Raw genomic sequence first — 21,908 nt, 5'->3', positions numbered from 1 at the left:
AGGAGTTCACATCACAATTTGAATGTCTTCCAGAAAGTTGTCAACTAAGTCTGACTTTTAGATAATTAAATCCTTTGCTATTATAGAGACTCAGGATTCTGAAACAATTAAATAAAGAGAAAGCAGTCTCATCTAGATCTTTCTACCCAATGCCTCCTCTATTTGAAGTGACCCACTTGAAATGTGTTCTGTTCACTCTGATTTCTATTCTGATTGTCATGTACATGGATCTTTGGACATGAGGGAGCTTTGCGTTGTCTGCTGTAACTTTGAGGTCCGTGGCCAGTGATAGGGGAGCCAGCTTGAGCTCTCCAAAGCTCTTAGTTCCATGCTCGGCCAGTGTAGAGTAAGCAACTTATATACATGTGTCATACTAGTTAAAAAAAACCCTTAAAGTTATCTTATTTATGTTAAATTTTATGTATGAGTGTTTTGTCTGCATTTCTGTATGTGCACTGTATGTGTGCTTGGCTACCTATTAAGGTCAGAAGAGAGCATCAGATCCCTTGGAACAGGAATATATGGGTGCTGGGAATCAAATCTGGGTTCTTTTCAAGAGCAACAAGTGCTCTTAACCACCGAGCTATCTCTCCAGCCCCCTACCTAGTCTTTGATAGTAGAGTGGGGTGCAGTTGGACTTTGAAGACATCACACCTTTGCCCTTTGTTCTTTCTTTTTTTTTTTTTTTAATTAACTTTTTATTATGGAGTTTTTTCTTCTCTCTTTTCTTAAAATATTTTATTTATTTATTATATATAAGTACACTGTAGCTGTCTTCAGATACACCAGAAGAGGGCATCAGATCTCATTACAGATGGTTGTGAGCCACCATGTGGTTGCTGGGATTTGAACTCAGGACCTCGGGAAGAGTAGTCGGTGCCCTTAACCACTGAGCCATCTCTCCAGCCCCTGTTCTTTCTCTTTGCATCCTTTTTAATCTTTGCGTTCTTTGAGAGACTTTTCCTAAGTGTGATCTTTCCCCCACAGTTTTTAAAACTTTAAGTAAAGTATTAGTGCGTATGTGTGTGGTGTGCACATGCCTCTGTGTGCATGTGGAAGTCAGAAGACAATTTCCAGGAGTTAGTTTGCTCCTCCCGCCATTCAAACTTAGTGCTTGGCCTGGCCAGCACTTTACCCACTGTGCCCTCTGGTGCTGTGCTATTAAGTACCATTTCTTCATATGGGGCAGGAGGTGTAGAACAGTGGAGAAATAGCCAGAAAACCCCCACATCCTATGCGAGCATTGGGGAGTTACTATGTGACTTTAGATAGACTTAGATCGGTTTTCTACACTATAAAATAGGGTTAGTGATACCCTGCACTGTGGTTTAGACACCGCACAGGCATTCAGTGAAATTGGCTGCAGGAATGATCATTTATTAATTTCCTTCTAAATTTTTCTCAAACAAAACTTGATTGTGCATACTGTACCCAAAAGAATCTCTCAGCATAAAGGTCATTGGATGGTGTTAAGGGTTTCAGCGACACTCTGAGGTAGTAAGTAAACCTGTGTATCAGGGCCTTTTGAGCACTTGTCTCAGGAGATGGATCCTGATCTTGAACAGATTTTTAGGAAAGTTTGTAACCTGCAAAAACTCAGGTCTTCCGGCCCTCTTCCCAGGATGTCCTGCCAGGCACATTTGCTGTTAATAACATATATTTTTACTTATCATATAATGTCTGTGGTTTCTTTTAGTTGTTTAATATAAGCTTATCATTCTTTCAGACCTGGAAAGAATGGGAGAAAATCTATACTTCTTAGCTGTCATCCCCATCCCACCCCACTCCAACAACAGCTAACCTACTTTCTTTCCCTATAGACCTGACCACTCTGTATATTTCCTTCTTTATTTTTTGCATTTTTTTTTGAAACAGGATTTCTGTGTGTAGCCCTGGCTGTTGACCAGACTGGGTCAAACTGCTTGTCTCTGCCTCCCAAATTCTGGGAATAAAAGCATTCACCACTATCACTCCATAATACCCATTCTGGATATTTCATAGAAAGGGAACCAATCATACAGCATTTGGTCCTTTGTGATGGGCTTGTGTTTCACATAATAGAATACTTTTGGGGTTGGGGATTTAGCTCAGTGGTAGAGCACTTGCCTAGGAAGCGCAAGGCCCTGGGTTCGGTCCCCAGCTCCGAAAAAAAGAACCAAAAAAAAAAAAAAAAAAGAAGAATACTTTTAAAGTTCATCGTGTTTGTTACATTTTGTTTGTATATTCCTTTTAATAGGCAACACAGTACTTGGTAGTTAGAAAGCTTTTATAAAAGAAACTTTGTGGGCTGGCAGGCAAGGTGCACAAGGACCTAGATTTGTTTTCTAGCAACATAACAAGAGAGAGAGAGAGAGAGAGAGAGAGAGAGAGAGAGAGGTAGAGAGGTGTTACTGTTTTAGACTAGCTTTAGATTTATAGAAAGTAACAATAGCACAAACAGCTCACGTTTTCTATTCTTATTAACATTTTAGGGCCAGTGAGATGGCTCAGCAGGTAAAAATACTTGCCACTAAGCCTGACAACCTGAGTGATTTCTGGGACCCATGAGGTAGAAAAAAGAACCAATTTCTTTAAGTAGTCTTCAGATAGAGAACCAGTTTCCTCAAATTGTCCTCTGACCTCCACATGTACTCTCCTACCTGAAATAAATAAATACATGGGGAAATTATACTAGTAATGTGCATAATTAATAAAACCATATCGATATACTATTATTAATGAAAGCCCATACTTTATTCAGGTTTCTTTTGTTTTTATCTAATTTCTTTTTCTGTTCCAGGATCCATCTGAATATTACATTCCATTTAGTAATCGCATATCCTTAGGCCAGGACATAAATTCTTTGACTGGGACAGCTTCTCAGATATTTGATGTTTTTGCATAATAAGCTTTTTACATATACATGTCAAAAGTCTTGAAATTGTTTCTCACGATGAGCAGAAATTTCTGTGTGTGTTATGGGATCTTAAGGACAGACATTTAGAGTCTATTACCTAGTTTATAAAAAGAACGTCTATATGCCACATTCTTCCTTAGTAAGACAGGACCCTGGGTCTTGCTGGCAGGGCAAGAGTGAGGCGAAGACTCAGGCTGCTTCCTCTCACCAGTGTCCTTTCTTACCTGTGCTAATACAATTGTTTCTGTTCCTTAAGCAAGTCAGAGCTGTAAGAGAGGCCCAGCCTTCCCAGTGACACTGTCTTCTTAGTCTCTTATTAGCTGTAACTTTTGAAAAATAAAACTTCTCTGACCTTTAGTTGCTAAAAATTATCTTACAGTGTGTAAGAATTAAAGGATATTTAGGAAAACCCCTGTTAGAAAAAAATATATCAAGTTAGAAAAGGCAAGCAGGATGTAAAATTGTGGGAGAGAGGTTCTTTTCTGTTTAAGCCTTTTCTGTAGTGGGCAAAGTAATTAAAAAAAAAAGACCTTGATTTCCTTGCATGCTAGGTGTTTGTTAGGTAAGAATCCTTTGGGCTTTTTGGTTTGTATACTATGGGTTTCTCTCTTAAGATGAGTTGTGTAGTGAGAAGTCTGGAATTTTGGTTTCTTTAAAATAACACAAATATTATAAAAATGTGTTCTTGTTTTAATCCCAGGTGTGGGGATATGGGGCTGCTTTGAAGCAGCTGACTGTGACTTGCCTTATGCCCTAGCAGGGGTGTGGTTTTGCCGGCTGCAGATAGTTTCTGCAATTGTGTGATGTTTGGAATTCTGGGAACTTTTTTTTTTTTTTTTGGTTCTTTTTTTCGGAGCTGGGGATCGAACCCAGGGCCTTGCGCTTCCTAGGCAAGCGCTCTACCACTGAGCTAAATCCCCAACCCCCTGGGAACTTTTGAGAGGGTGTATAAATTCTAGAACTCCAATAGGTGGGGTGTGTGTCTGTGTGTGTCCGTATGTGTCTGTGTGTGTCTGTGTGTTGTTTGCAATTTGTTAGAAGTCATGCTCAAAGAAGAAACAAGAAGAAAGATTAGATTCAAAGACCTCTCTCTGTCTCTCTCCCCTCTATCCTTCTTTCTCTCCTATCTAATGAGAGGAAGAGTGAAGCTGGGGGGTGGGATAAAGGGGGAGAGAGAAGAACCCACAAAGTTGCAAAGACCAGCTACAAACAAAGAAGAAACAAAGAAATTAGATTCAAGGATCTCTCTCTCTCCATATATATGTGTATATATATATATATATATATATATATATATATATATATATATACATACATACACTCTATCCTTCTTTCTCTCCTATCTAGTGATAAGGGGTGAAACCAGGGGGATAAAGGGAGGGAAAAAGAAGAGCTGACAAAGTAGCTAAGTCCAGCGACAGGGGTGCTTGGCGTTCCCAAGGGCGAGGGTCCTCACCTGACTGTTTTCTTGCAGGTGCTTGGCCTATGGACCAATACTGTTTCTAAGCAAGGCTTTTCCCTCCAAAGGTAAGGACTTTAGTGACAAGCACAGCTAAATTCATAGCTGACATGATGGTGTTGCTTTCTTTATGTCCACTGTGTGTCTACAAAGTATCTCAAATTTTAGTTCCTGCCACATTGCTCCTTCACCATTCTCAGAAAAAGGCAGTTCTGTTCGTCCTTTTGCTCAGAACCTTGGAGTTACCCTTGATACTGTTGTGTTTCCGTTCCACGGTTACCAACAGAGCCTGTCGGCTCCACTGCTGCATGTACAGAGCCAAGGCGTGTCTTACCTCCAGTGTTCAGCCTCATGCATTCTGTTTTGCTAAGCCCAGCTCCTCATCTTCTCTCTGTTTGCTTTTTCCTCCTTCATACTGAAAGCGGCGTGATTCTTTCAAACTGTACTCAATTACACTGTTACTCTGCTCACATTTCCTCAAGCGGGATTAACTCAGCTAAGGATTGGCTTACACTGAGTGTACAGTCCATCGTGGTGGAGAAGGCATGTCCTCAGGAACTGGAGTCACACTGCAAGCACAGTCAGAGAGCAGAGAGATCAAAGCTACTGCTCGGCTCGCTTTGCCTCGTTTCTTTTTGTTAAACCTGGGACCCCTTCCCCTGGGGCAGTGCCACCACACTCAAGGTCAGTCTTTCTTGGTCAGTTGAACTTCTCTGGGAACAGAGGTGCGTCCTAGGTAGTTGTAAATCCAGGGAGGTTGGTAATGAAGACTATTATACCATCTTATCAAAAGGAATTCTATAATTCTTTTTTTTTTTCTATAATTCTTATCATGGCCTACAACACTTAATAACTGAAGTCTAAAGAGAGTGAAATCTGGGGCTGGAGAGACGGCTCAGAAGTTAAGACCCCTGGAGCTCTTCCAGAGGCCCTGGGTTCAGTTCTCAGTACCCACATGGCAGCTCACATTGTCCATAACTCCAGCTCCAAGGGACTGACAGCCTCACACAGAAGAACATGCAGGCAAAACACAGTGCACGTTAAAAAGAGAGAGAGGGGAACCGATTGCGTTAAAATGATAGAGAGAATGTAAATTAGAATTCGTTTCAAACTCAGGTGGTTTTTTGTTTTGTTTTATTGATTCACATTTATTGAAGCCTTTCTCTATTTTCTTTCCATTTCAATATATTTCAGTCATTATCTATCTACTATTTGATAAACACCTGCAATGATACCAAGTCACTTGACATCTTAACTCCAACCTTCACAAACTATTCTAGAACTTACAAATGCCATCATTTTACAGGACAGGAAACTGACTCAGATTAAGATAGCATTTCAGTCCCATGAGAGATGGTCTGTTATTGCCTGCATTTTAAAGATGAAATAACTGAGTTACAAGGACATCAAACACCTTGCCTAATGTCACAGTTAGAGATAGTCCAGTCAGCATTCCATCGCAGATTTGCTTTCCTCAAGTCTGTACCACAAAAGCTTCTCAGGGCGCAGAAACTGGAATGCTCCAGTTCCCTCGTCAGCTGGACTAGAGCCATCTGATCCTCCTGCTCTGCTGCTTCACTGTGCAGTCTAGCTCTGGCTGTCCTCATCCTCCGCCCTCCTAGAGCCTGTGCTAGTACTGAAGGCTTAGTGTCTGTCTCACAGTCCTGCTTCAGTCTCTCCTCTTGCCGTTTCATCTCTTACTCAATGCTCAGTTCTTAAAACGCAGGCTTGATCATTTCACTCCTGTGCTTAAAATCTTCCAGATGTGTTCCTTTGCTACACAGGTAAAAGCAAACAGCACAGCTTATGGAAGTGTCTTGGCCTGGCTCTGGATCACCTCTCCAGCCTTAATTTTTCTCCCTGTCCTCTTATCTCCTACTAAAGTTCTATTCACATCCTTTTGCTTGCTGTTTTCCAAACCCCTTTTCATACTTGTGCCTGAGTTCCTGTAGTGCTAGAGAATTGAGATCAGTTCCCTTCCTCTCCTGTATGTTCCTCTCCTTTTTTTTTTTTTTTTTTTTTGATTCTTGCAGAATTAGAGGGTCAAACCCAAAACATTGGACATGCTAGGCAACCCTTCTGACTACACCCCAGCCCATAGCCACATTTATTTGTCTGTCTGTCTGTCTATTTATAAACAACCTTTGCCTCAAGTTTATTTGTAAAAACAGCACGGGGCACTGACCATCTGCACATAGTATGTAGGTGTGTCAGAGCAGTCCCTCTGTCTTCACACTGGCAAATAGAAGCCTTTTTTTCTGGGGCCCTTACAAGAGCCTGGGCACTTCTCGGAGCCTGAGCTGGGGCTGAAGCCTGGGCCTTAGCTGGAGGTGTGGCCCTTCAGCATCTTAGCCACCTTAGGCTTTATAAGGGCTTCAGTGGCCTCTGCACGTGTACTCATGGCCTGTGCATTGTCTGCCTGCGTCTCCTTCAGGCCTTCCTTGCTGTGCGCTTCTTGGCAGAGCATGTATTCCTCAGGAATGTGGAGTTGACCTCCTTAAGAGAATCCTATCTTTAAGACTGGGTTTCTTGATGCCATTTCTGTGCCTTTTTTGGGATTGTTTATGATTATGTGGTTCTTAGACTGGGCCATGTCTGCACAGTAACCTGCAGCTCCCAAAGTGCCTGGGACTGGAAGAGAAAGAACTTAAAAAGAAGTACACATATGAATAGTTTGCCTGCATGTATATATGTGTACCATGTGCATGCCTTTTGTCCAGGGAGGCCAGAAAAGGGTATTGGATTCCCTGCAACTGGAGTTACAGTTAGGAGCTGCTATATGGCTGCTAGGAACTGAACCTGGATCTTTGTAAGAGCAGCAAGTGTTCTTAACCTCTGAGGCATCTCTCCATCCCCTAGTTTTAGACTCAGTTTAAATAGTTCCATTTCCCTATTTCTAGCTCCCTGCTTGAAGAGTTCACATTCCTAGGACTCTCATGAACGGTTCTGCTCTAGACCAGCGCTGTCTCTTGGCTATTGTTTGTTTACATTTACCGTCCCCATCCAGACCTCATGAGAGATTCTGTACTTAGTCTGCATCCTCAGGACCACTTTGTCTGGTGTGTAGGTGCTTAATAATGTTTGTGGAAGCAGAGAGTAAGGAAGAACCTACTGTTAGTGTATCCGACTACAGAGCATAAAGGCTATAGTAATTTTTCAAATAAATGTGAATATCTAATTATATTCAACATACTTTCCTCTCTTTCTCTCTAGATTCAGAATTTTGGGAGAGAATCCCATTTATTCTGCAGGTAGGTAATTATTTCTTGGTACGCTCTACTTTCTCTAAACGATCCTCTAACTCTCTGTAACGATTTTGTCTATAATGCTGACTCCGTCTGTTAGGAGGGTAGCAGAGGTCAGATCCTTCCTTACACAAGCTAGGACTATAGGTAAGGACAGGCAGCGTTAGGATGAGAGCCCTGCTGTGAGTTTGCGTTTAAACTCTACCACTGCCCTCTTTGGTGATTAATCACTGCATGTCAAGTCTTACCTGTCTAGGTTAGACTTAAAGTTAGAGATTCTCCTGTCTCCGGCTTACAGGCGCTAGGATTAAAGGCATGCTCCAGGGCTGACACTTATTCCATGACCTTTGACTTCCTCTCTGGAGCTTAGTTTCCTCAATTAAAAAGCAAGGACTACTGTAAATTGTAAAGAGGTATTTGAAAATTCAGTGAGATAAAATGTTATAAACAGTTGAAAAGCAGCTAGCTACTCTGGTTATTACAAGCCTGCTACTGTCTCAAACCTGTTTTTCAAATTCACACTCTTCAATTTCATTAATTCAGTTACTTTTAGTCAATGTTAACTCAGTTACTTGGCATGTTTGCATTGTCCATCGTGATAGAATTCAAAGTTGTTTGTTGGGGTCTCTACAACCTTTAGGGCTGGCAGAGTAACAATTCATGTGAATCTGACTGAACAGGACTCTCAGTACCTGGTGTCGCTTCAGACTTCTCGGCCCTGATGCTGGGCAGCTTCCTTCAGGTATATTTATTTACAGCACAAAATGGGAAAAAGTATCTGGTATAATAACCTTCCCATGTGCTCAAGGAGACATTATTACCTCAAAACTCTTCTCAAATCCATGTCACTTCTCCATGAAGATGGACTCTATAGATAGGCTGCATGTGTTACCTTAAAGGCCCGGGGGAGGATCTGGTGAGCATACAGGTAGCACGGAGGTCATCTGAGCTATCCAGGTCCTGAGATCCAGGAAGATACTGACAGATAAAAGCTGGAAATGCAATGAAACCAGATCCAATATGACAGACCTAAGTGGAAATGTGTAATAGTAATGTTATTCATATCCTATTTAGGAGTAAAGAATGATTCTCTAGTTGTATAATCTATATGAATGAGAAAGCTGATTAGAACAGAGATCTGTGTCTAAAGCATAACCAGACTTACTGGGTACTGCATCCTTTTTAAGTTGTTTGGAGTTCTGATAACAAACCAAACTTCACTGTTCAATGCAATTGTGTTTGTGGGAGCTTGGTGTGGCCTGGCCCTTCAGATAACACATGGGTTGCCTAGGCTACTAACCATCTCCATTCTCAGCCTCTGGGCAGAGAACAAGTTATACATCTTTTCCTTTGTAGAGACAATCCTACATGTTTAACATTCTTGGTTTCCCTAGTGCTATCTGTGAGTACAAAGACATTGGTACCCCCATAGCTGTTTGTCGTAACTAACAAGCCCTAGAGATAAAGGGAGAAGGAAGGGAGCAAATATGGACTCAGAGTGTACAAGATAGTACGTAAGAGGCTTTACATGTGGTAACCATCAGAATGGTTGCAGGAGTGGATAGGCACTTTAATACTGAACTCCAAAGCTAGGCATCACTAAGTACCAGCAGCTGTGTGTGTGTGTGTGTGTGTGTGTGTGTGTGTGTGTGTGTGTGTGTGTGTGTGTGTGTGTGTTTGTGTCAGGTGTTCATGCCAGAATTTGATGTTAGCTATTCTCCTCAATTTGTATACACTTTTGAGACAGTGTCTCTCATTTAACCTGATTTCAGCTAGATCAGCAAGCCTCAGGGATCCTCCTGTTTTCACCCACCCCTCCCTACTGCAGGGGTTACTGGGATGTGTTGCCCTATTTAATCATTATGTGGACAATGGGCACCTGAACTCAGGTCGTCAGGACAAGACAAGCACTTTATTGGTAGTGCTATTGCCCCAGTACATTATGTCTTAGTGCTAGAGAGATGGTTACGAATGGGGGAAGGCTTGTGGGAGGGGGTGACCAGGAGGGGTCAGTGAAGGGGATATAAAGTGAGTACGTTTTTTTAAAAAAGACTGTGTACTTCTCTTGCAGAGGGCCTGAGTTCAATGCTGTAATTCACCATTGGATCTCAGCAGCCCAACGTTATGTTTAAGAAGTTTGAGACAAGGGGACTGGAGAGATAGCTCCAAGGTTAAGAGCACTGGCTGTTCTTCCAAAGTCTTGAGTTCAATTGCCAGCAACCACATGGTGGTTCATAACCATCTATAATGAGATCTGGTGCCCTCTGAGCACAGTATATGCAAAAGGTAGAAAGAATATGGAATATCCAAGCCTAGGAAGCATTGAAGGGAGGACACAAAGATATTTTGACAGAACAAAGTAGGCAGCTGCCAGGAACAAATCACTGTAGATCACTTTGTTAGCATATTTAGGGAGCCATTTTTGTTTTGTTTTGTTTTTTTTAAGTATACATGGAGCATATATTGTTTGCCAGGTGCTAGCTTTTTCTCTGTCCTTGAAGGACTCGGGTGTATTGAATGGAGAGAATATTCTGTAATTAGATTCTTGGCCACTGCTGTTCATTTTCATCCTCTTTCTCTACCTGCATGGCTCTACTGAAAATGCTTGTTCCAACTTCTAAGGAGAAATAATTACAACACAGTGTTACTCTTCTTCTAGATTGACAGGCTTGGTTCCCTGTTAGTAAACCAGAATTCTGAAGGAGAGTTTGTAGGTGGCACAGACACCGGAAGGAGAGAAGTATGGGTTTACATCTCACAAGTGTGGCGACTGGATGTCTTCACTTGTCATGAAGGTGGCCTTCCTCCTAGGAGGCTGGGATGTTACTGAGATGGCAGGATTCAGCTTTAATGACACAACATAGAGGGAAAGAAGCCAGTTGAATTTACTGAGAATAAGAGGCTTTCAAATTTACACATTTTACAATAAAAACAACTGGTTAATTAGACAGCTTAACCACTGACAATTTGACCCAAACCTTTCATTTAAGGGGGAAATGGTTAATTTAACAGTAGTTTGAACTAGCTTTTTAATTACCAGCAGCTCTAATTATAGGAATTGCCCCAAACTGAATTTAAGAGTGTCTCCTTGCCAAGGAATTCCTGCAGATGAGAGACTTAGGCAAACGTTTGCAGCCCTTGCAACTTGGGCTGTATCATCATCTCAAAGATCAGTTTCTTTTCTGCTTTTTGAAGTCACTGATAGATGATTGTCTATGTACTTCAGCATGATGATTGACATCTGGGTTTTTAATTTACACACAATGTTTTATTTTGCAATGTAGGTAGGTATGAGAGAACACTGACTCTGTAGCTGAACTCTTGATCTTTGTGTGTTTAGGGGTGCAGAGGAATGCCACCAAAATGAGGGGCACAGCCGAAGATCTACAGGGCCTCTGTAGACTGGCAAGCAGGTCCTACAGAATAGGAGAGGGGATAAGGTAACTGGGCCTAGACTATAAAGACAAGGCCCTTAAAATGCTTAGCTAGGAAACCTCATCTCTGGGCTGTGAAAAGCCACCAAACATTGAAAAATGCAGCAAACCTTTTTTCTGTCTCATTCAGTTCTGACTGTCGTATCTGGCCAATAGTGAATACTTCCAAGATTTGCATGTATGAAATAGATAAAAGGTTGAATTAATGGGAAAGCATAATGACTAGAAATTTCTTTTCAGGAGAAGGACTGCTCTGTGGCTGTAGAGGGCGGAGTAAAGAGAGGGCATAGAAAGACGAGGAGCAGCAGCATCTCTCACCTTCCAGTCACCTAAGGCTTCGTTGGCGCTCCTCCCACCCCTCCACACACAACCAAGATGATCTTTTAAAACCATGGCAGAGGGGGTGGAGCAATGGATCAGAAGTTAAGAGCATTTGCTGCTCTTGCAGAGGACCTGGGTTCAGTTTCCGGCACCTATATATTGGCTCACAGTTCCAGGGGACTCTGATGCCCTCTTCTGGCCTCTGCAGTTATTACATGCATTTGATCCACATAAACTAAATAAAATCATACACTCATACACATAAAATAAATAAAATCCTTTTAAAAACACAGCATACATATACTTTTTTTTGCTTATTTCTGTTCATGATGAGATCCAACCTCTTAACAAGGACTAGTTTTGTTGGTTTTAGGCCCCCCGACTCACTGTAAAGTCTTTGGTGGGGCCCTCTCACAATTACAGCCACTCTCCCAGTCTTGCATGGGCCCCACGTCAGGTCCTGTATACTGTTCCTACAACTACAGCACTAATCCTCCACTTTATTCCTCTAATAAACAGTTTATTAGAGGCATAACTCTGAAGTCTGTTATTATATTTTTATTATGTTTAGTATATTATCATACAATCTCAAGTGCTATGACCTAGTGATTTTCAGCATAAATTACACAGTCAGATAAACCCAAGTGTAAGTGGTAATTTTATCTCATACTCATAGGATAACTTGATCATTTCACCAAATTTTGGGAGTTACCTATATTAGTTAAATTTTTCGTAGTTCCAGGCAGATACCTGACAGGAAGCAACTTAAGGAAGGGATGATTTGCTTTATTTCACAGTTGGAAGGTAGCCAGTCTATCATGATGGGGAGCACATGGTGGTGGGTACAAGAGGCATCTGGTCATGTTGTTCCACAGTAGGAAGCAGAGAAATGAGTGCTGGTGCTCAGCCAGCTTTCTCTGTTTTGTGTAGCCCTCCCACCCAGGCCAGGCGATGTACTACCCACATTTAGGGTGGATCTTACCAACTCTGGAGACCTAAACTAGAAAATCCCTCACAGACACACTCAGGACCTGGTCTTTTGGTGGTTGTAATCCTGTCGAGTTGACAGTTAATTGACAGTTAATACTAATCACTGATGCCATTTTGTTTTTATTTATGAATAAAGATAGCAATGATAACTAAAAGAGAATATAGAGACCAACAGAAACATACCTGTGTGCATGCTTGTGTGTATTGAAAGCAATGTAAGTCATCCTCCCAAGCCCACTGCAATATGCATGTGTAGAGAGGCTCCCCCTTTTCTTAGTAATGGCATATATACCTGTACCTAGATTTGGGGGGTATACATTGACTATTGTGCTGTAAACAGAAAGGAGTCACACCATTTTTGTTTATTGGTGGTAGCTGGCAGACCAGGCCGGCGGTGAGCTGCTGATGTTTAGGAGTACTGCATGATGTTTAGGAGTCTTGACTGCTGGGTGGTGGAGGTGCACACCTTTAATGCCAGCACTTGGGAGAGGCAGGGGGATCTCTGTGAGTTTGAGGCCAGCCTGGTCTACAGAACAAGTTCTAGGGCAACACAAAAAAACTGTGGCTCAAAAAAAAAAAAAAAGAATTTATAGAAATGTGTGATCCTGGGTTCGATCCCCAGCTCCGAAAAAAAAGAACCAAAAAAAAAAAAAAGAAAAAGAAATGTGTGATCCTTTTCTTTGGTGGATGTTTATAAAAATTTATATATTAATTTGGGGTTTGGGGTTTTTTTTGTTTGTTTGTTTGTTTGCTTTTTGTTTTTCAAGATAGAGTTTTTCTGTGTATCCCTGGCTGTCCTAGAACTCACTCTGTAGATCAGGCTGGCCTCGAACTCAGATCCTCTTGCTTCTGCCTCCCAAGTGCTAGGGATAAAGGTGTGTGCCAACATGGCCTTGCTAAAAAGAGTATTTTATTAATTTATGGATGATTTGTGGTCTTTCTCTGTGTGTGTGTGCACGTAAGAATGATTCGTGGTCTCTGTGTGTGTGTGTGTGCACGGATTGATGATTTGTGGTTTCTGTCTGTGTGTGTGCACATATGGATGATTTGTGGTCTCTGTGTGTGTGTCTGTGTGTGTGTACACATATGGATGACTTGTGGTATGTGTGCACACATATAGAGGACAGAAGGCGGCTTGCAGGAGTGGTTTTGTCCTACCACATGGGTCTGGCAGTTGAGACTCAGGTCATCGGTCTTGGCAGGAGTACCCTTACCTGCTGAGCCATTGCACTGGTCCTCAAAAACAAATAAATAAAGAAACAACAACAAAAATACACAGCCAAACCAAGAAACAAAAAATGTCAAAATAGTGTTGCTTGTTGAGGAACAAGATGACACAAGAGCTTCATTAAAATGTACTTTGTCTCCCTGGCCATCACTGACTTTTTTTTCGGAAAATAATTTCCCAAAGAATGATGAGTGGTGGGGGCTGAAGATATTTCAGGCGCTAAAAGGAGAGAACAAAGGGGAAATGGGAACCGCGAGAACCACCTTCACACATATGCTGTTTGGCTTTGGCTTGTTCCTTTAGGTGGTATTGTGAGGACCAGTCGGCACTACAAGACAAAGCCCACTCATGGCATCGGAAGATACAGACACTTGGTGAAAGTGCTAGAGGTAAGACGCAGGCAAGTCCTGTGTGAAAGGAGCATGTCACAGGGGTCACAAAGATTTGACAATCGTATGTACACAGGGGGTCACAGGAGAGCTGGAGTTTGCCCTCACTCATCTCTGGTTATGTGGTTTGGATTCGTGTAGACTGGAGGTTCTGCCAGCTTCTCATCTTGCTCCTTGGCCAGATTATTTCACGAAGACCCTACTCTCCCAGTTTTTATTATTTAAGATACTCTGAAGACAAAGGTCTTCTTTGTACTTGTAGAGCATGGACCTCAGCGTGGAAATCATAAATTAACATTAGTGGAGGGACGGAAGAGATTTCTCAATACATAAAAAACATGACTGTTCTAAGATCTGTAGACCAGGCTGTCCTCCTACTCAGAGATCCTCCTGCTTCTGCCTCCCAAGAGCTAGGATTAAAGGTGTGTGCCACCGTAGCCCTGCTGCATGAACTGCTCTTGCAGAGGGCCCAAGTTTGGTTCCCCAAACCCATATCAAATGGCTCAGAACAGCCCATAACTCCAGCTCCAGGGGATACAATGCCTCCCTGGGTTTCTGTAGTCATGTGCACATAGCCACGCACAGACATAGACATGCAATTAAAAACAAAAATAAATAAAAATTTCAATCAACACAAGTTGAATGAATGGTGTATGGTAAGTAGGAGATGGATTGATACTTTCAACCTAATAACAGGTTTTTAGAGTATTTATAGATTTAAATATGTATGCAGTCCTTGGGTCTTTGTGAGTAATAACGGGGGAGCATTACCAAACATTATTCAGTCATTTCATCTGCTTCTGTGGCCCCAATGCTTGATAGCTCCTGTGGGTGGTTAAATTTCCCTGCATGTGAGGCGGCTTTACTTTGACTTTGAGTCTATGGCTTCCTATAAGCACTACAATTGAGAAGATCGTGTTGGTCTAGTTAGGGAATCTTCAACAGCGTTCACTTCTGTGGTTTCTTTTAACTCTCCCATACAACTGTATACCTGCCATGGCCTCTCTCTCTAAAGCAGGGTGCAGAGCACTGTATTTGGACCTCCCAGCTGCTGAACTTGCCATAAAAGAGTTTCACAAGAAGAACATTCGCACTTGAGACCTATGTCAGGCAGGATCCCCACAGGCAACATGTGCAGGGTCCTTCTGCCCTGGTTAAGCTGTGTGACTCTGGGCAAATTAGCCTTATCTGTTTAGATCCCATAGATACTGAAATTAATTATATGTAAAGAGACTCTTATATGAGACTTGGAATTAGAAGCCCAAGACACCTTGCGCAGCTGAGTTTATAGCATTTATCTATATTATCCCCCTGGTGGTCTGGCTCAAGCCCAGGGCCTTCTACATGGTGGACAGGAGTGGTCTCGCTAAGCTGCATACCCAACCCTCAGAGCATTTGTCAGAGTCTCCATAAAGGCTGCGAAACTTCGGCTCCAAATAGTTCAACAATCTTTCAATTCAGATACCATGAATCTTTATAGTGTTTAATGAACAGAAGCTTATTATTTAATATGCCCGTTGATGCCTTGCCTGTTTAAAATTGGTAGGAAAACAATTTCTTTCTTTTTTTTCTTTTTTTCGGAGCTGGGGACCGAACCCAGGGCCTTGTGCTTGCTAGGCAAGCGCTCTACCACTGAGCTAAATCCCCAACCCCGGAAAACAATTTCTTAATGGCTTCTTCTCTTGTCTCCCAGGCCCCCTGATTCCTATACTGTGCCTCTTGCCTTTCATGCCTGTTTCAGGGCCTCTCCTATGTTTGCTCCCTTCCTCACTTAAAACATTTCTCAACTTTTTTTTTCTTTTAACTTATGGTCCTCCTGCTGTGGGCTTCCCGGGGCTGGGATCACAGTCATGCACCACTACCCCTGGCTCACTTCAGTCTTAACTAGGACAGAAATGAATCATCCTCTGAGAAGCCTTCTTGGGTCTCCTGCATGGAGTTATTTGCTCTACTGTGTGTTCCTTGTGTTCCCTGTGTCCTAGGACTTACTGTCTGTGCCTGTCTGTTTTGATGGCTTCCTCCTCTTCTAGATTGCAAGATCCCTAAGGGTAGAGGACATGTATCTCTTTTCTCTGTGTCCTCAGTGTCCATCATAGGACCTGGCACCATGCAGGGACAATATAAAATATTGATCCAACTGAGTTGAAATGTGGTTATTGGAGCTGCTTGGGGGAGGAGGGGGGTCTGTAAAGTAGAGGTGGCAGAAGAACTGATACCTGCAAGCTGCTTGCTTCAGATGGCCTTGGTCGTGCGGAGGGAGTAGGGCTCCCTTTCATCGGGGCTCTAGGCCCTCTGATACTGTTTGTCACACCGTGGTGTTTGTCACACACAGTGGTGCTGGGTGGTGCTCTTCAGGACAGCACAATGAAAGCTTTCATCTATAGCTTACAGAGGCTCTGTCTTGTCACTTTTCACCCCTCCGGGGACCTGGCCTAGATAATTGTGTGGTCTCCTTGAAACCTCAGGGTAAGAAAACCAACAAATAATCAGACAACAACAGCAAAAGCTGTAAGTAGCCAGGTTCCCATTTTCTCTGTGCCTTTTGTCTTTCTCATTCTCTTGGCGTTTGATGTCCCCAAGGAGATGCTAGTCAGTTCTCAAGCTCATGCTCCGACGAGTGTCTTTTCTCTGTTCTGCTGATGCTGTCCTTTCCCTCCTTTCAAATACACCACTCAGTCTTCTGAGAGTTGGGTTGTTCTTTAAGGGAGGGTTGTTTGTTTTGAGACAGGGTCTCACTGAGGCCCTGACTGGCCTGGAATTCACAGAGATCCACATGCTCCCTTTGCCTCCTGAATGCTGGATTAGACTTTGGAACCTTGGAAAGGAAGGGGCATCTAGTTCATGTCTTCTTGTCTATGCTGCTTGACCTCTTTTTTGCCTGGCCTAATTTGTAACTCTTCACTTGGTTCTTATCCCTAAAATCATGAGTTCTTGTTTCTGAGGACATAATGAGAGGAGGGATAGAGTGCAGCTTTAGGGGAAGTGTTGTGGAGGTGGGAACAAACCATTGTAGCCCCGCAGCTAACCCCCAGGCCCAGCCTCGCTTGACCTGCACACTTTCTCACACACCCATGTACTCTCTGGCCTCTATGCCTTTGCTCTACTCTTTCCTCCGTGAATTCACATCCTCCCGTTTTCTCCGTGGTTCCTATCCTGCAAGCCCCACCTTGACTCATGACAGCAAGGGATGATTTCCAGGGCGTGACTCCGGATTCAGCACTTCCTTTGTAAATCTCCTGTTTCTCCAAGTGCCTCGCATCCTTCTGTGGGATTTTAAATGCTTCAGAGTTTTTTTTTGAGTGATTTTTTCCCCCTTTGGCAGGTTTAAAGTAATAGTAGTCTAGCTGCCGGGAGACCCCATTCTAGTTATTAACAGTTGGTCAAAATTACAAGAAGCAGCACAAACCACCAAGGTCAAATTCTCATGAAGCCAAAATCTTGTTAAACAACCAGACTTCATGGGCTTTTATATTCGGCCCACAATCCCGTCCGTTTGTGTTATAGTATATTCAAAGTCCCTTTATTTCTCTACTTTGTTCTACACATTGAAATTTGGGGGGCGTATTATACCAGTGAGTTTCTCTATCACTTTTTGTATTTAAAATAATAATCACTGGCTGCTGTGAAGGCTCAATGGATAAAAGTGCTTGCTGCACAAGTTGACTTTCATTACTGGGAACCATGGTAGAAGGAGAAAACTAGCTTCTGGAGATACTTGTCATTTATTGTGTGTGTGTGTGTGTGTGTGTGTGTGTGTGTGTGTGTGTGTGTGTGTGTGCGCCACATCCATGCACACACAGCTTCCAATCTTGAGGCAGTAGCAGCTCAGCAATCAGAATTGCAGAGAGGAAGATGTGGGAGGGTGAAATCAGAAGCAACATAGGTGGTTTTCCAGGTTCTGGGGCAAGAGTAAGCTGTGTAAGCTAGAGTGGCCTCTAGCAAGCCAGATACCTTTCCTCTAGGAACCTATGCTGTTTCTACTGTTGACACAGAGGTATCTCCTATTTGGACATGTGTTTACCTTGCATTAGTATCTGTATATAGAGGTCAGTATTCATGGCCACAGTCTGTCAGACTATAGCTTTTAGTCCTCACTAGTAGCTAGTAGTCCTCACTAACTAGAACTAACTAACTAGAACAAGATTGCCATTTTGTCTTGGTGACTGCAGTTCCAGACATGGGTTACAGAAATGGTTTGGGAACACTTGTCTTGTACTAGGACCCAAATTTCCCCTTAAAAGTCTGCTCCTTGTATCTCAGAATAGAAGTGTCATCGTTGAATATCCACTATGCTCTTGTTCTCTGCTGAGCACTGATGCTCAGGTGAGCAGGGCTCGGTCCTGCAAAGGCACAGTCAGCTGAGAAAGATCTCCAGATCCAACTGAGGTCATGTGCTAAGTGCTTTACTGGAGGGATGAAACACACACGCAGTTCTGTATTTATGTATGTATATATGCATATATATTTGTATATGTACATATACATGTATGTGTGCACATATGTGTAAATATGCATGTATGTGTATGTCTGTGCATATATGCATATGTACATGTTGAAGTACTATTTAACCTGTCAGTTTCAAATGAATGAATGTGTAAATGAAGTAAGGTTTCCTGCAAGAGTCAATGAAGATATTATGGATGTCAGCACAATAAAGATTTGTTAAATGCCACCTGTATTCACACACTCTGGGTGTGTGACAGTCATCTGGGAGCATCTACTTGCTTGGGGTAATTTGTTACACTGAGCTATACAGAGCATAGAATTGTTACATGGGGATTTTCCAGACTCAAAGAATGGCTTCCATAAAAACCTGGCCTTTGTTATGAGAGCCTCTGGTCTCTAGATCCCTAGGAGTCTTACCCTGCCACAACTATTCTTTCAAATTACAAATTTTTAGATTACAAATGAGAAGTACAGCAGGACAGATGATGGTATACTTAATTGATTTCTATATTAAAGAGAAAGAAACCTCTATCTTGTTCAAGCCCTTACTGTGGGTAGTCAAATCCCTACCTCATTTTATGTAACAGGTGCTATGTCTCATTCGTCCTTTCATCTCTAAGCCCAATCACCATCACCATCATCACCACCACCACCATCATCACCATCACCATCAGAGGTGGATGGGGAAGCAGTGACAGGCGTCTTATTAGGAATATATTTAAAGGATGAGGCATGGTGGTTGGCGCATATCTTTAGTCCCAGCACTAGGAGGCAGAGGTAGCTGAATTCAAGGTCAGCCTACATAGTGAGTTCCAGGCCAGCCAGGACTACATAGTGAGAGGCTGCCTCAAGAGAAGCAAGAACAAAAACACTACAAAACAATTTCTTTTTTTATACCAGATGCTATGGCTGCTATACACTGAGCTTTGCAAACATCATTTCATTTTTATGGTGTTAGAGCTGTATATTCAATAGTATATTGGTTATTAAAGATGTCATTGAGGAAAACAGAGACCTAGAAAGGTTAATGACTTTTACCCAAGCGACTGGTGATTTCAGAATGAGTATTTGAACTTAAGATGGTCAGAACGCATCTAACATCTACGCTCTTTCCATTTTATAGAAGCTCATCAAAGGTTCAGCTTTACAGTAATTGCTGTTACAAATGAGGAAGCTGCCTCTCGAGTGTTTGACACTGAATTATAAATATGCCCGCCCAGTCAGCATGCACCCTCAGATCATTACAGACTTCCCAGAGGACCATCCCCAGATCATCCAGGCACTCAGCTCAGTTTCCTTGTCACTCGAATGTCTGGAAGCTGAACGTCGCAGCATGTCAGGGTTTGAGCTTGGAGATGTTGGATGATGCACCTCTTTCCAGGGTCTCCTCCTCTAAAGACAAACAGACAGATGCTCTCTCTTTACAGTATAGAGCAGGTCTGCTTCCTGCCCTCAGTAGACAGAAAGTACTTACCTTTGCCCTTACTGTACTGTTAAGACCTTAAACAAGTATTTGTTTCTATATCAGGGAAGGAGAGACAAAATAGTCTCTCAAGATCTCTTTCAACTGTAAGAGAACCCATGGTTCTAATTTTATGTTCTGTCAGCTCTTTGCCAATAAGAGTGGGCAAAAACTTGCCTCCAGAGTACCCGTGAAGAAGCAGTGTTGATTCTTGTACAGAAGTGGTTAATTTTTTTTTTTTTTTTTTTTTTTTTTTTGCGGTCCGTTTGGAGGATCAGAGTATAATCCTAAGGGAACGTAGGTGGGCCACACTACCCTGTGCCACCCCAGCAAATCCAGGCCAGCCACAGCAGCGCTGAGGTTTAAGGGGCAGTCACCACTGTTCCTGGCACTGTCCCTGGCACTGTCCCTGACACTCTTTTCCTAGCCTTCTTTTCTCTCCTGCCTGGCTCTCCTTGTGCTGCTAGGGTAGGCTTCCAAAGCACAGCTCTGTCCATATTTATCCCTTTCAGATGTCTCTAATAATTCCCCACGGGCATTCATTAAGGCCTGGACTCGGCAGTAGGAATAGAGGAGAGGATGAATAGAGGTGGGGGAGGGGCTGGAGTGGGGAGCAAAGTACAATAAGATTACATAAACCAGGGAAAGGAGGTTGTAGCTCAGTGGTAAAGCATGTGTCTGACATGCACAAGGCCTTGAGTTAATCCCCAATAACCCCCAAAGCAGCAACAACAAAAAACACCACTAAGGATTTTTTTTATAGAAATTAGTGTCTGGAATTATATTCAGTTAAGCTCTTGTCTGTGCTGTACCCTGGCTTAGAACTGAAAAATAATATCACCATGCTGTTGGTAATGTGGATCTGTCCAGGCAGATCTAGGCCAGCATGGAAAAGCAGGGGGTGCCAAGAAGGATACTGGAATCAGCTTTCTTTGTTCTCTTAAAGCAGTGCCTTTGAAGAGGCCTGGCACTTCCTTTGGCTTCAGAAACCCTCCTGCAGTCCTCAGAGGAGCTCCCCCTCCCTGCTGGGCTCTGCACCCACTCGCTTTGCTTCCAGACTTCATTCAGCCTTCTGACCAGTGTTTACTGTAATGGTAAAGAATCCTTCTGGCTGGATTTGGCCAGGGAAATTGTGGGTCTATGGTTGGCTTTCCACTCACAGCAAGGCTGCAGCTGCCACTCCCTTTGGAAACTTTAGTAATACAGAGGAACCTGCTCTAGATAACTGTCTGCATTGCTCTTAGTAGTTCTGGATTTTAGTTCCTGAAGTCTATTTTTTCTGGCTATGTAACTCTGAAAGAGAAACCTTAATATTTCAGGCTTCATGTTTTCCTTTTTTTAAAGATTTATGTATTATGTATACAGTGTTCTGCCTGAATATATGCCTGTACGCTAGAAGAGGGTGCCAAGATCCCATTACAGATGGTTGTGAGCCACCATGTGGTTGCTGGGAATTGAACTCAGGACCTCAGGAAGAGCAGTCAGTGCTCTTAACCTCTGAGCCATCTCTCCAGCCCCATGTTTTTCTCATATAGAATCAGGATTAAAATCTGGAATATGTGTTGTCTGTATTAATCACTTTACATTCAACATTTTGTTTAAGGATCAGAACATTTTGTGAGAGTCTTTCGTCAGAATTACTGTATTTGTAAGCCCCTCCTTCATTCACCACGCTGGATCTCTTAGTGACTGGAAAGTGGTGAAGCTCTGTCAGGAAGAGTACTGTGTAGCTGCTGTACAGGGACGACTTAAGATATGTAAGATACAGGTCTTACTACATAACCTAGGTTGGCCTTGAGTTTGTGTGCCAGGTATTAGGATCATAGGTACGCCCTACCGTGATTAGCTGTCCCCCTCCTTTAGTGCAGGAAATTCAGCCTGAGTCTTCTCGAGTACTAAGAACAAGCTTTATCTGAGCTGTACCTCAACCCCCAACTGCCTTTAAAAATGATTTTTACAGCAACAAGACAGAACAAATCTCCAGTTATTACTGGAGACAATGTGATATAGACTGAAGCATAGACACAGCACTCAACAG

At 42.6% G+C, this 21,908-nt stretch overlaps 1 protein-coding gene across 8 annotated transcripts in view; it reads left to right on the top strand.

Annotated features, from left to right (window-relative positions):
- The window catches only part of Mrpl48 (mitochondrial ribosomal protein L48), a 61,248-nt gene that overhangs the window by 22,757 nt on the left and 16,583 nt on the right, over positions 1–21,908 (top strand). For 2 of the 8 annotated variants that reach the window (NM_001106282.1, XM_063285156.1), the window contains 3 exons: positions 4,371–4,423; positions 7,569–7,606; positions 13,877–13,962. In NM_001106282.1, the coding sequence (NP_001099752.1) occupies positions 4,371–4,423; positions 7,569–7,606; positions 13,877–13,962 (177 nt within the window). Of the gene's footprint in view, positions 1–4,370; positions 4,424–7,568; positions 7,607–8,240; positions 8,343–11,274; positions 11,651–13,876; positions 13,963–21,908 lie in introns of those variants that run through there. The other 6 variants (XR_010065073.1, XR_010065072.1, XM_063285146.1 and 3 more) reach the window with 6 other exon arrangements.

This window comes from Rattus norvegicus, chromosome 1, assembly GCF_036323735.1.
Source record: "Rattus norvegicus strain BN/NHsdMcwi chromosome 1, GRCr8, whole genome shotgun sequence".
Classification (NCBI taxonomy): domain Eukaryota; kingdom Metazoa; phylum Chordata; class Mammalia; order Rodentia; family Muridae; genus Rattus; species Rattus norvegicus.
Note: the sequence above shows the minus strand (reverse complement) of the source record. Positions and strands in the feature narration are given on the sequence as shown.